The 16058-nt window shown below is 31.9% G+C and overlaps 1 protein-coding gene across 1 annotated transcript; it reads left to right on the top strand.

Moving 5' to 3' along the window:
- The first annotated feature begins 484 nt into the window (after window positions 1-484).
- LOC107418848 (uncharacterized) lies at window positions 485-9662 on the top strand. Its single transcript, XM_048473863.2, has 10 exons — window positions 485-747; window positions 905-1027; window positions 1234-1354; window positions 2938-3063; window positions 3305-3414; window positions 3517-3700; window positions 5845-6045; window positions 6925-7158; window positions 7269-7476; window positions 9248-9662. Exons 1-10 carry the CDS (start codon window positions 725-727, stop codon window positions 9349-9351), a joined length of 1434 nt encoding a protein of 477 aa, XP_048329820.2. The 5' UTR covers window positions 485-724; the 3' UTR covers window positions 9352-9662.
- The last annotated feature ends 6396 nt before the right edge of the window (window positions 9663-16058 follow it).

Genomic DNA, 16058 nt, shown 5'->3' on the forward strand with positions numbered 1-16058 from the left:
AAAAGTTATATAAATTGTGTATAATTAATGTGATAATTGTACTAAAATGAAAAAAAAAAATTTAGTTGTAAATTCAAATATGATTAAATCTCTTTCCTTTTTAATTTACCAAAGAAAAAGAGAAATTTTGGATGGTATTTTTTACAAGGTAAAATGATATAAACCCTACAATTTTCTTTTTCTTCTTTTTTTTTTTTTGGGTCAAACCTTTATACAATTTCATTAATAATGATAAGGAAAAAAAATAATAATGGGAAATTTTTAATTCTCAAAAAAAATTAAGGAAATAATTTTCCGAAAAACAAAGGAATTTTCAGCGGTTAACTAAAACGTAAAAAGACTTGCAACAGTTTTTAACAGAAAATAAATAAATAAAAAATCTGGAAGGTCCTAAAATGATATTTCCATAAAAGCTGAGGGGTATAATTAGATTTTATCCTTATATATGTCTATAAATATGAATCTACAACCTTGAAGTGCGTTTAGAGATTCCCTTTCTCGCTGACTTTGTGGTGTTGGAGAAAAATTTCTTCTGCGAAATCGAACAAACTGTAGCTCATCTTCCTCCGATCGAACCTCCCCAAAAAAAAAAAAAAAAAAGGAAAAAAAAAACCCTCATGTTAGGGTTTTACAAATTATACAAAAGTAGTTAAAATTTTATTTAAGGAAAATATTGAATCCCTAGAAGCAAAAATTTATCACAGATTTTTTTGACTCATAGACCATGAGTATTGAACCCTTCAATAGGTACTCGTTCTTTCTTACTTCCTTCGATCATTCAACATGTTTCAATGAACATGTCGAAACAGAAAAAAATAAAAAAATGATTTTGTTTTTGTTTTTGCTGATTGAGTTGGTTGCATTGTTTATTTTTATTTATTTATTTTGGGGAAATTGGGTGCAGATTGGTGAAGCTTACGGCGAGAGCGTTTTACGACGATATAACTACGAAAGGGGATAATCAACCGAAGACAAGCCGGAGCGACAATAGGGGAATCGCAGTTGTGGTGCTCGATGCGCTTACGAGGTTTTTATTTGTTTATTTTTATTTTTTTAAAAGAAATCCTTTTGGCTGTTTCTTGGAATTACAGAAAACATTTCTTGTGTTTGCATTTTTTTTTTTCAAAGTTTTTTTGAAGATTGAAGTTGGGAAAGTACTTTTAATACTTCTCTTACTGCTGTTTGTTGAAGTTGTTTAATTTTTTATTTTTTATTTTTATTTTTTAATGGCAGACGACAATGGGTTAGAGAAGAAGATTTGGCGAAGGACTTGAAGCTGCACTCTAAGCAACTTCGTAGAACTTTGAGATTTTTTGAAGAAGAAAAACTGGTCACCCGAGATCATAGGAGAGAGGTCAGTCTATGACCATAGTTTATTTGGGTTTTTGTTTGCTTATTGTTGGCTTTGCGTATGTGCAAGCTAACATTTATAGAACATTATGATCCAGTTTAGGATTATTATCATATGAGCAAAGTTCTCGAAGTTTTAATAATCATGCATATTTTGTACTTGATTACATTGGGTATATGTTCTTTTTAGATGTCTATGTATGGCAAGTGATTGTAGTGGTCGATCTAATTTTTCAAGTTTATTGGTATAGCAGTATTCTTATAGAAAATTGGTCAGCAATGGTTCTCTAGATATATACTGAAACTTCAAGATCTTATATGGAGTTTATGTTACTGTTTAAAAAAAAAAAAGGGAATAGATAAGAGTTTTTGTGAGAAACATCTAGAAGTATTAAGAACGCTGCTTGTTTTCCAGTTACCTATGTAAGTGATGATCTGTTCTTCCCCAAGAGAAAAAATGTACTATTTGTAGGGTATGCAACCCACATTTGTAGGAACTATGCCAGACAACTACTTAAAAATACTTAGAAAAGGTAAAGCTACTCAGGAAACTTTAGGTTGACCAAACAATTGGATAGGTGAATTCTGGATGAGAGATGAGCACTGGCGTGTGCAGTTCTTTCTCTCTGTCAATCTCTCCAACACCTTGAAGAAAAGGTGTCGTATAAGATGGTCAAAATAGAACTAGTCCCATACATTAATAAACCAGTTTGGATTTTGCAAAGGGTCAATTGGTCCTGTCGACCTAAAAACTAGGTTATATATGATGGTTTGATCTGGTTTATTGTCTTCCAATTTAGCCTCACTTTCCTCTCCTTTCGCGCACCCCCCGCCCCCTCTCCACCCTCCTGGTTGTAAGAGACATAAGTTTATTGTATCCTTCTTTATCTGCCTTAAATGAAAGGGAAATAACCATAGATGTGAACTGAAGGCTGAGAAATGTAGGCTTTAAGCTTGAATGTGCCCTTTTCTCATTCAACTTCAATGCATTTAAAATTGTTCTATGCTGGTTGGGACCTTCTCTTCTTCCATTCCCCCACGATTTAGACTAGTACCAGTGTCCCATTAAAGCCTATGAAAGGGAAGGGAAACTGGATACTAAGGCCCAAACTTTGATTTGGCATGTTCTAGGTGATATTGGGCTTAACCAGGATCTTATATGATCAAGTAGTGTGAATGATATTGAACTTATTTTGGCATGAATATAATCTTCTTCTTCTTCAATGTTTTCTGTCTTACATCTCTTCCCCACTTTTGCTCCTATGTTCTTTGTGCTACAATTGTAATTACTGGAGTATGTCAATGTCTATTATTGTGGTCTTGGTAGCTTATGCTGAAGGATATGATGAAAGACTGCTTTCTGTGAATTTGAGTTTAGCTTATATGAAGCTGCCTTTTTCCCATGCATCTACATTTTCACTGTTAGACTGAGACTTTCTTTTGATGTTCATGCATATTGGCTATCCCGGTGGTTCACATTTTGAGCTCCATTGGAAGATTTTGGCAATTTACATTTTTTAAATTATTGGCTGCTTTATGGTTGGTTTTACATGGGTGTTCTTCTAATCAAACAAATACCCCATGCAGACAGCAAAGGGTGCAAAAATATTTAGTGCTGCAGTAGCTGCGACAGCTGATGGCCATCATACAAAGGAAGGAGAAGAGAAAATTAAGCTGCATACTCACTCTTACTGTTGCCTAGATTATGCACAGGTTGCTTTTCTTTATAGATATTGATATATAAGTGTGCATCAGCACTTATATTTATTGATATAGATATGTTTTCCTATTTAAATATAGTTTTAGGACTGCATTTTGAGTGTTTTGGTGTGATGGTGGAGGCAGAATTGTTATTTACTCCTTTTGCTTTTCTGACTTGATTAACCAGTTAATGAGATGACCAAATATTGCCTTCTGTATTTGGGAAAAAGGCCTAAAGAAACATTTGTTACAGATTTATGATGTGGTAAGGTACAGACTGCATCGCATGAAGAAAAAGCTGAAAGATGAATTGGAGGACAAGAACACAGTTCAGGAATATATATGCCCCAACTGTGGGAAAAGGTCTTAACTACTTTCCCTCCCTCTCTTTGTTACTTCAATTGCATATGGTATTATGTGAATGAATTTTTTATTCTTGAGGATGTTGTGATGCCAAATGTATAGGTACACTGCTTTGGATGCACTGCGGTTAATTTCTATGGAGGATGAATATTTCCATTGTGAAAGTTGTAATGGAGAACTTGTTGCTGAGAGTGACAAGCTTGCTGCTCAAGAAGGAGGAGATGGAGATGATAATGCAAGGAGGCGGAGGCGTGAAAAATTAAAAGACATGCTTCAAAAGATGGAGGTTTCCTCCAGACTATTTTTTGTGTTGAATATGTACATTATTCCCCTTTCATTATTTGCAAATATGTCATAAAAATTAATGCATGCTACATATTGGTATGATTGGTTGCTTCATTATTTGTTATTTCATATCTATATAAGTAATTAATTGAGTAATTTAGTTTAGGAAATGTCTGCCATGGTTCCTTTCATGTATTTGTGGATTTGGGTATGCCGGGGAATTGTTGAGCAAGTTTGACAATCACTATATATGTGGCTGAAAATTTGATTTTTGAGCCTTCTCATATAATTGGGAAAGCTAAATACATGTGATATGTTACCACGAAGAAGACCTGTTGCTTGTTTGCCTCCATCTTGGTGTATAATGTATTTGTGTGGGAAAAACAGTGACTTCATTGACCACTTATTCCTGCACCATGAAGTGGTTGCTAATTTATGGTACTGGTTGGTTGAGGAAGCAGTGTTTGGATAATTTCCCAATCTTGTTCAGATTTACTGATTAGTAATTCTAATGGTTTTGGGGGCTGCAAAAGATGGTTCTTTGGAATTGTGCTATTATGGCTTTGTTTTGGTAATTATGGTTGGAAAGAAATGCTAGGATTTTTGAAGATAGGAGTTAAGATGTGTAGATTGGGATTTAGTCAAGTTCCAGGTTTCTGTGTGGCTGCTTTGTTGAAGGAGTTTACGGGTATCTCGATATATTTAACATTGTTGAAGTGGAAGAATGTGTTTATAGTTGATTAATTGAGCTTTCTTTGAGGATTTCTCATCTCTTTTAATTTTATTTATTGAGTTTTTATTAATAAATTAAAATTTTCTATCAAAAACACCTTTTGGGGGGATTTTCTGTATTCTGAGGTATGCAGGAAAGTTAAGATTTATTTCTTGGGATGTCTATAAAGCTTGAACTTTTGTGTCATATATGTGCATTTTTGTATAAATCTTGTTTGCTCTACGTAGAACTATGAAATTGGGCATATGGTTCCTTTCTGAAAATTTTGAAGTCCCTACTCACAAAAGTGCTATTTGCTGAAATCCTCTACTGCTCTCTATGTAGGGATCTTGCTTCATATGATATACAGCATGCAAAATTAATTGCTGCTAAAACTCTATAAGATGTCCAACTCTATGCCCTTGATACAGTTTTGAAATATTTCTTGTTTTGTTTTGAGACCACATTCTTTTGAAATCATAATTTTTTACATTGCCAAAACTACAAAGTGGTTTTATCTGTATTGGTTGAGAGTAATCATAAGTGCTGATTAAAAGTATTTCCATTAGATATACTGTTGTGTTTCAGAATTGAATTTTTTACATGATAGTATGGTATGTGTTGATAATCTTTTCCATCTCAGAGTAGGAAGTGGTATGCATTGGTGACTGATAGCATATATTAATTATTCACACCCTTAATTTATCTTCTAGAGAAAGTGAGATACTGTGTTTTCCACTGTTGTCTGGTAAGGGCAATATTGTACTTACAATTTCTATTATAAAACTACAGCTGGAGATACAATAGGTCTGAGTTATTGGCAGTGCAGCTTGTCCATGTGTGGTCCCTCGAGAAAGAATTGTGCTTTGTTTATTAGTATATCTCAGTCTTTTTATCCATGATTGTGCTTTGTTTGGTAGTATATCTCGGTCTTTTTATCCATAACTTGTGGGATTATACTAGGGTAGAGGCAGGGCAGGGCTGAGTAGTTTTTAATTGGAATGGTTATCCTTGGAGATGGAAGGAGGGATGGGGATAGAAATATTGCAGCAGGGTGTGCAGGGATGGGAATGGCAAACCTGCCCCTGCTTCACGATGTTGCCATTCTTGCATTTATAAATTTAGTAAATCGTTACTTTATGAAGCATTGTTTGGCTGTAATGTATGCATTTTCCTACTTTTTACTTTTATTAAAAAAAATTACAAAAGAAGAAGAAGAGGAAATAAAAGAATAAAACTGCTGTACTGCGTTATTCTACCTTCAATATGATGTCCATAATTCGCTGCCATAATATAACCCTCGCCGTTATATTATATCTGTTCTTGTTGTTGGATTTCAATTTGAATTTACATGTTTTTGATGCTGGTTGTTAAAATTTGAGGTTTTAACTCCTTTCCTTCTCTTATGAGTTGACAAAGTGAAACAAATGCAGGTACAACTTAAGCCTTTAATGGACCAGCTCAATAGAGTAAAAGACTTACCTGTTCCTGAATTTGGGAGTCTCCAAGCATGGGAAGCACGGGCAAGTGCTGCTGCACGTTCAAATGGTGATTCAAATGGCAATGATCCCTCCAAATCTTCTCAAGGGCTAGGGTATGGTGGAACACCAATGCCTTTTCTTGGAGATACTAAGGTAACTCTCATCTGCTCTTTTTACCTTTTAGTCATGGACCTTTAGGTCCAAAGCTTAGCTGGTTTGGTTGAGAAAACTTGTATGGGCCTGACTTCCAAGGGCTTGCTGGTCAGAGAACGGAACAAGTACTCTGATAGCATTTAGCATTGCCAATTACAATGATTTTCAGCCACAACATAAAGCAAAGAATTCATCCGAAAAGGAAATTGAAGGCAAATTAACTAGCATTTTTAATTGAAAATAAAATAATTTAATAAAAACTCAGGAAAGATAATTATTAAACTAAAATCTATGTTCTATCTATAATCTATAATCTATAATTATTAAACAAAATGTATAATCTTTAAATCTCAACCCTTTGAAGCAATCTGAGGGCTAATATAAAGGTCTTGATAGAGAACCAATTAGGACATCCTCATAGGAGACTGGCTTTATAATGTATAAAAAGAGAATAAGTCTTTTATCAGGGAATCCTAAATGACTTAATTAAATCTGAGATGCTTATGTGGCAAAAGATTAACTATTGAAGAAAATGATAATTAATATTTAAATTCAAATCTAAAATTCTAGATGAGAAGTGACAACCCTTAGCATTTATCACATAATCCCTTATGAAAATTAAGGAATCCTTGATTAGGGAATACATATATATATATATATATATATATATATCCATTTCAGATCAGGATATCTCAGCTTTAATAAAGTTAAGATATACATCAAGCAACATGTTGTGGAAGGCATACCCTTCGCAGCACGTTGCCTATAAAGTCAGGATTCCTAACCTAAAAATTATATATATATATATAGATGTTGTTCGGTATACATTTCCATTGGATTATTTCAGAATGTGATTAGTTTATGGCTGGATTTTGGCAGGTTGAAGTTGCTTTTTCTGGGGCTGAAGGAAATGGAGAGAATATCAAATCTGAAACTGAAAATACAAGTTTGAAAGTTCTGCCACCTTGGATGATTAAGCAAGGGATGAATCTTACTCAGGAACAGCGTGGTGAGGTCAAGCAGGAGGCAAAGATGGATGGAAGTTCAGCAGCGGTGGAGTTTTCAGATGATAAAAAGTCCACTATTGAAAGTGATGATCAGAAGAATATACAAGTTTGTCGAATGATGACTTCCTTTTTTCTGTCCTTGGTTTTATTTGTATCATACCCACCTCACCAAACAGGATAAAATTTAATTTATTTTCTGGTTCTCTATATTTGTAGGATGAGTATGTAAAAGCTTATTATGCGGCTCTGCTTAAAAAACAGCAAGAATTGGAAGAAGCTGCTAAGAAACAAGAAGAATTGTCAAACCCAAACATATCCAATGGTCTCTCTGGCATGTCTTCTGGTCGTCAGGTAGGCATGAAGTCAAAACGTGATGAGGATGAAGGAGATGATGATGTTGATTGGGAAGAGGCACCAGTTGCAGGTGAGATTGTGTTTAATTTTATGTTGACATTTAATTTGGACATTCGACCTTTGTACACAATTAAAAATTGTTTTGGTTGCTTACATCTTTTGATTGTCAAAAACTGTTATTCTTGTAATTGATTTTGCGGTTTCCATATTGTATTATAGTTATACAAAATTTGACAAATGTCTTATTCTTATGCTTGGAAATTACTGTGCTATCCAGTTTCTTCAAATGAGATGATTTTTGGGGATCGTTCCCCACAATCAAAACAATCAACATATTGGCCATCATTGAACTTAGGGAAAATTACAACCAGTACATTTGAATTTACTTTTTAAGATATATGAATAGTTGTCATGTGCAGAATTACTATTAGAGATTTAAGTATGAGAATCAGAGAGAATTTTGCTTCTCCATATGAAGTAGTTCTGTAACTGGTCTCTTGTTTACAAAATAGTTGAACGCAGAAGGAGATTTACTTATCATGAAAATGAAAGATTGCAGTTAGGTGATTCAAATAACTTGCCTTATATTTCCATGTACTTCTTTTTCGGATGTTGATTTGGATCTATTATTGTTACTGCTCTAATAACAAGAAGCATATAAATATTGACAGAATTTATTGAATCCTCCAAGTTAAATGATTTACATATTCTAGAGGGTCAATTCGGTTGGATATGTTATTCTTACCATCCCCATTGATGTTAGAAAACATTCATATGTGATTTATTATTTTTATTTATATTTTTTGCTTCTTTCAATATTTTAATGTTTTTTTAACTTAAAATTCATATTATAGGCTAGTTTCTGTTTCCTTTTAGTCGGTTTTGTGTGCACAATACAGGCACACACACATGTTTGAGTCAGTTGAGCAATGTTGATATTTATCTACTAAGATCTATAATAGGCTTGGCAGTATAAAAGTGAGAATTTTTCTTATCCTTGGCACTTGAAGATATCCTAGCATTTGTTTTGTCTCCTTGTCCTTCTACCAGATACTGAATCCAATTATGCTTAATATTATAGCATTGACAGAAGAATAAAAATAGAAGAAGTGCTAACACACACACACACACACACACACACACATATTGAGGACAATTATGGAAGGTTGGGCTCATCTATTAAGATCTGTTGTTTGATATGTTGATAGGTTGGGGCGTGTCATAGTTGTGTCCTTGGTGGTTTAAAGAAATTCTAGCATTTAGTGTAGGCTGCAAATCTTCTAAGTAAAGATAGGTTGTTGCTTTTGTTAATTTTAGATGCTTTATAATTTTGATATAGCACTTTGACTGTGACTGAAATTATTGGAATTGAAAGAAAATTGGATGTTCAATGTCTCGCAGACTGCCAATGTCTTCATGACCGTTTACTCTGGGTTCCTATTATATGATTTTGTTTTAAATTGACTGCTACATTTTCCAATAACAAACTAAACTCTATGAATATGCACAAAATTACTTAGTCTTAAGAGGATGACAAATCATCTCAAAGAAAAGCAAACGAAGTTGGCCAAATTTCAGAACGTCCTACTTCCCTAATTTTAGCACAAAAAGAGCCATCTCTTTAAATTCTCTTTCAAGTTGTCACCATATTGAATTCAAAAGTTACTTCTATCTCGCATGGACACTAAGTTCCTCTTATATCAGGCAGAAAATTGGATTTTCAACATCTTGTTATATCTATCTTCATGAATGTTATTTTTTTGTTCTGCTTATGTTTTATATGTAGTAGTCATTATGGTCCTTGTATGGTTGCCGATGACATATCATTCACACCGATGCAGGCAACTCCAATGAACATTACAAGGTAGACTTGAATGTTGAAGCTGATGCCGAAGCTGATGCTGTAGCTGAGGATGATGATGATGTAGACTGGGAGGAAGGCTAAAGAGCAAAGCTTTTCTTCCTTGTGTATCAAATATCTGAAAGGTATTCCTAAATCAGAGATGGAAATTGATGTTTAAGTGTTGGTATAATTTCTAACTGGGTGATTGAGAATGTCCGGACATAAGAACCCCTCCATTCTTCAGTTTACAAAAAGCTGAATGGAAACACAGTTTTGTAAGCAATGAAATGAATATGTGCTGAGCAAAGTGTAAAAACAACAGATTGACTAAAACAAATACTTTGTAATCTATATTTTAATGATTAGTGTGTTGGCGCACATTTGTCTGAAATGCATTGAAATTGGATTTCCCATCATCTGTTTCATATTGCAATTTGATCTTTGTTTTCAGCTTAGGTCCTCAATCACAATTGACAACATTGATAAGAACCCAATAGGATTTATTTCTTCTCTTGCTGGAAGCCTAAAGAACTTTCGAAGTTGTTTTGGCCGAGCACTCTAGGAAGTTCTTTTTATCTTCTTAAAAGTGATTTTAGTCATCTCAACATTGCTCCCAAACGAGCATTAATCTTCATTAGCGATTTTAATTAAAAAATTACCAATTGAACTTGTCTAGTGCCCTAGTTGATCTTCATCCCCTACTTTCTTCCATCCCAAACAGGCATTTGCTGCGAGCAGATTGGTGAATTTTGGTGGGTATGTCTGTGGTTTAAGAGAAGATATATGCGTGGTTTTGGTGATTTGACTTTGAATCTCTAAAGTTGGTAATCATTGTGTTCCTTTCCTTGGGATGGCCAACAACTAGTTTGAAATTTTATACTTACAAGGTTTTGCCAAAATTAATTTTCAAAGTTGAAAATAAAGAAGGGTAAGTGGGTGCCACCATAGATATCCAACGTGGCAAAATTTTGGAGATACATGAGAAAAGTGGTAAAGCCAACTCCAAGGTCTAACCGACAGGAGCCTGTCATTGTGCAAAAAATGCCAATTCAAAAGTCCATTTCCACTCCCGGAAGATATGCAAGCAAAGAGAGAAATATGGAGGGGTATTAGCTCAGCATGTCTTTGGAGCTCGTGTTTGCACACTCAACCATTATGGATCTTTGTGTTGGTTGGTCATATCCAACCCTTAACTATCAAATTTTTTTTTTTTTTTGTCACTTCAGGAGAATTAATTACATTTATTTTAATTTTAATTTTTTTTAACTGTGTAGAGGTGATAAATATAATTTTTGTAAATCTTCATATCTGTTTCTGTAGAGTTGTGGATGAACAGTGTGTGAAAGTGAGAAAAAAAAAAAAAGAAGAAGACTTTTTGTTGAAATAAAAAAAAGAAAAAAAGAATTGACCTCGATTGCAAGGTGAAGCCTTCACATTTGAAATTGTTCAAAATTTTAATATGAATGTGAAAGTCATGAAGAATGTTAGGTTTAATACACTTTATCCTCAACAGAAAAAATAAATAAATGTACTTTATCTCCAATTTTGGCACTTTTCCCCATGAACTTTAAATTTAAAATATGTCACATTACCCCTTATAATATTAAGTAAAAATGTAAGACTATATATATATATATATATATAATCTGAAGGGCAAAATGTAGAAGACACGATAATTTGAAAATTAAAGTGCTACAAAATTGTAAAGGGCATATGGTCCTTTATGTTATCTTTTCAAATTAATCTGTTATAGATTGCATTAAAATAATACAAAAATATTATTCTAAGAGGCACTGTACTTTTTCTTAAAGTTTAAACGACAAAGTGTAAAATTATAATAGTTTGGCGGTAAAAGATATTTAATGCAATTATGTTTAACTAAATCAATGTTTTATGTTCTAAAATATGGAGAAAGAACTACCTTGTCTTATTTGCAACCACATTCATTACAAAGAGAAGACAAAGGTATCAAATTATACACATCTATGATACTATAAAACTGTCATTTTTAGTTCTCACTCATGGGGACCATTTTCACTGTTTATATAAATTTTTTTATAGAAATAAAAGCAAAATTTCAAACACCACAGACCACATGCTAGTAAAATATTCCTCATTTGAAATTGAATGGTTTAACAAGAATATAGATTTTAATTCTTAATGAAAGACAGATATTAATAATAATAATTTTTAAAAAGAGAAAACAAAAAAAAAAATAATAATAAGTGGAGTGTAAGTGAAGAAATTAAATTGTTTTCTCCCATGCAACCTAGCGTGATTCAACATATCTATGGGCTTGTGCATTAACAGTTTGTATCATTGAAACAATTATTAATTTAATTATATAAAATAAATTAAAAAAAAAACCCAATTTCATAGCTTCCTACTTCCACGAGTTCATCAGGTCAAACATACCCATATGCTATACATGAAGACCATAAAGATGACAAATTTGGAGTCTATTCTCCCAAGCTAATAAAAATTGCAAAAATAAACAAAAATAAAAACTAGAAATTAGAAGGTCGGTGAAAAACAGAACCCATATTTATAATTGTTTCCAATTGGAATGAGTTGTCCATTTTCTTGTGTGTGAACAAAGCTAGACCAGTCTGGTTTTAGAGACCTGAAATAATGGCCTGCTTACATTACTTGTGTTTGGATGAAAACAACTCTTCTCCAAACATTATTTTTATTTTATCTTATTTTATTTTTTGTAAATGTGTATACGTATCATTTTTATTTTTTTAGTTGATTTTGAGTGTATGCGTATCGAATTGAAGCATGTTTGCTAATCTAAATACGTAACTAAAGGGTTAGTATGATGATAAAATCCATCACTCTCCTAGTTATACTATGATGAAACAGAAAGAAGAAAAAAAAAATTAAATATATATATATATATATTGCATTTAAATCATAATTTTTTTGGTTAAATTAACAAGAAGAAAAAAAATAAAGCTGAACAACAATATCTTTTTAATTAAATAGTAAATTTGCCATATTCAATTTATGGACATTGTTACTCTCTGAACTATACCTATATTTGCAGTTTGGTGCTTGAGTGTTTTTTTTTTTTTTTTTTTTTTTGGCTTGGCACTTTGGTCACTACATTTTTTTTGGTATATTTTGGTTCTTCGGCTTTTTTTTTTAGTAGTTTTGAAATATGTATTATATTAATTGCAATAAGAAAACAACAAAATTCCAAAATCAAACAATCTCATAAGACCCATGCATATTACAATTTACAACAAGACCGTTACACGTTTCAAAATTGCTAAAAAAAATAGATAAAGAATAGCTTAAGGACCAAAATGCATCAGAACTAAAATGATAATTGGATTTTGATACAATTTTTAAAATTGAAATTTAGAAATTTAATCTCAACTTAGCAATTTTGGTCCTTAATTTTATAACTTATTGCAGTTTGGGCCTTTTCACCCTTTGATTAATAGGGCTTAACAACATCTCAAATGATTAAAATTAAACTGTATCAAATTTCAAAGTAAATGATAATAATTATAAATTTTCAAAAGTAATTTTAAAATTCTGCATTTTCAGTATTTTCTACTTTGAAATCAAATAAAGTTTAATACTAGTTAAGTGATCACCAATACCATTTTCTTTGTTTTTTTTTTTTATTAAATAAAGAGTACAAAAGTGCAAAATTTTAAAAATAATTTTAATATTTCACAATTTAATATCTTTTAATTTAAAAATTAATATAATTTAATTCCAATGTCATATATATGGTTATTAAATCCAATATTAAAAGTTAAATAAAATCCAAATTACAATAAATTGAAAAATCAAAATCCCTAAACTGTTAAACTGAAAACTTGAGAATCTAAAATGTAAAATTGAAAATATTAAGGTACAATTAATCCAAAACTAAAGTTTAAAGACCAAAATGTAGAAAAAGAAGTTTGATGAGCAAAGGCGTAACAATAAGTATAGTTCAAGGACTACTAGTACCCATTATTTTGTACTAACTTTTTAATTAAAAAAAAATAATGATAAGTTATTTTTGCCATGTGACATTATTGATTGAAAAACTTTTGAAACTATATTTTCATTTTTTATTTTTATTTTGGTGTGGGGGGGCAGCAGGGGTTGGATTCCAAACTTTTTGGTTTTTTTCAAAACAGTGTATGTGACCAAATGAATGCTTATCGACTCAAATTCTTTTCGCATTGGAAGATTGGAAGATTGAAACAGCGTAGTGCTAAAGCCAAAACCTTATCGGAATATATATATAATTCAAACTCAGAATTTCCTAATCAAATATTAATTAAAAATATAAATATATAAACTCAAATTTTATTTTATTTTTTTATTTTTTTTTTTCCAATTTATTGAGGGCTCCAGTCCAATATATACACATACTTTTTATATATAATAGAAAGTTTGACAATCTGCTTTTAATGGCCCCTTTTGTTCCTTGAACGCAAAGGAAGTTTCATTGGAACAAGAATGCTCGACAATACTGCCCCCTTCTCCGCATCAACTGGCCAGCCCTTTGCCTTATACATCTTACAGTCTCTCTCTCTCTCTCTCTCTCTCTCTCTCTCTCTCATAAAAATAAAATTTAAGCAGCTGAGTCTTATGGAAGCAATAGACACAACCCCATGTCAACCTTCTTCATCTCCATTTCTTATGCTAGTAGCAGCCTAGCAGCTACCTCTCTGTACTTCAACCCCCTCTTATTCTTCCAAAACTCTCTCTTTCTCTTTCTCTCTTTGTCTCCCATGCAATCTCTTCTCTTTCACTCTCTTCCCCACCATGGCTTTCAATCTTTCTCACCTCTTTAGTCTCATTTTTTGGCTCTCACTTTCCTTCTTATTCTTTCATACTTACTGGTCCACCTTCAATTTTAATAATAATATTCCTACCACCAACAACAATCTATCTGTTTCTAATCATCATAGTATGTTCACTTCAAGCAGCAACCGGAAAATATTAGCCGGCAAAGTCGACTTCACGCCGTATCTCCACCATAGACATCACCGGCATGGCCACCGGAGACATGTCGCCTCCAAACATGAGCCTGGAGGAAGCGAGATCGACCCTCGATACGGTGCCGAAAAGCGCCTTGTTCCTACCGGACCAAACCCTTTGCACCATTGATGAGAGGTTTCGTTTTGTTTTTTTTTTAACATGAGCTTTTGTATTCATGGTGTATTTTGTATTGTAATTTCATCTTCTTCATTCTTCACCTTCCAAAAACAAAACAACAAATAGGGAAAGGAAAACCCATTTCATGTGGATTTGTTAAATTACTTGTAATCTTCTATACTTCTATTAGAGACTCATAAAACCTTAATTCAGATAAATTCTTTCTCTACCCAAATTGAAAATCCAAGTAAATGGTTTCAAAGTTCATGAGTTTCTTTTTATTTTTTATTCGACAGCCATTTTCTAATTTCTTTCTTTAATTTCCCTGTATATGTGCAAATTGTCATCCGTTTTGTTTAATATTATATTTTATTTTGTAGAATAATATAAAAGTCTCACTGAATCACATGTCTTATTATTCATTGTTGATCTGTATTGAATCAAGATTCATATTGTGCCAATAATTTTGGTATGGAAGTTAAAGTGGTTGTGACGGCACGGCATATCATGGAAATCAGAAATATAGAAGGAAATTAATTATTTTATTTATTGAGGTTTGGTCATGATGGGAAAACTTTGGAAATTATTTAATTATCTAACATGATGCCAGTCATTACTAGAAAGGGTTGACCATAGAGAGATTTAGTTTGATTAAATATATATATATATATATATATGTAGAGGGGTTTTGCAGGGGAATGGATCAATTAATTAATTCAAATTCCTTTAATTAATGTCAAACATCGTTTGCTTCCATTAATACAGTAACCCAGCATAGGATCCTCAAATGTATTTTGAACCCAAGAATAAAAAATATGTTTTACACTTTTACATCATGGTCAAAGCTCCTATTAGACCACCCCTTTTCATATTTTGATGAGCTTAATTAATTTATCATCTTCCAATTTTCAAATATCAAATATGGTTGGGTATCAAGATAGGAAAAATAGTCTAAATGCTAACCCACTCCTATCTCTTTCACTAGACTTTAATGTCTAAGTTGAAGCTAATAAAAGTTATCAACTACAGGATTTCGACATGTACTTGGTGTGTTATAAGTCTGCCTAATAATATAATATTAAAATTTTACCATATGAATATTTTACTTTTTATAAAAGATTTATTGATGCTTTATTATATATAGAAATTAGCAAATCATTTATGGCAATATTATTTTAAAATATTTTTTTTTATTTTTGCTTTTTAATATTAAAAATCTAGTAAAAATAAATAAACTTTTTAATAAAAACCGATTAAATTCTTACATGATATTTAAATAATACTAGATTTTTTTCAAAATAAATTGAAAATTTTATACATTTTCAATTTTAATCCAATATGATTTTGAACCATGTCAATATCTAGCACCATAAGGTGAGTTATGTAACCCATTAAATCAAAACTCTCTCTCTCTCTATATATATATATAAATATATATTTATAAAACTATACAATAAAAGTCAGGTCAATTCGATAATATGTTATACTAAATTTTTATCATGATGGTTATTTAGTTTTTTTAAATTTGTTTAATTGGGGATGAGTTTATTTTTAAAAGTTAAAATTTAATGGTTGATATGATATGATATGATGTGTCTTGAACACAATATTTTCATATTAACATGATAAAAAATTTACTATATGTATAATTGGGCTTCATGCGTTTAACCTCGTGTGTTCGGGCACTTACATAATAT

This window comes from Ziziphus jujuba, chromosome 2 (assembly GCF_031755915.1).
Source record: "Ziziphus jujuba cultivar Dongzao chromosome 2, ASM3175591v1".
In the NCBI taxonomy this organism is placed as follows: Eukaryota; Viridiplantae; Streptophyta; class Magnoliopsida; order Rosales; family Rhamnaceae; genus Ziziphus; species Ziziphus jujuba.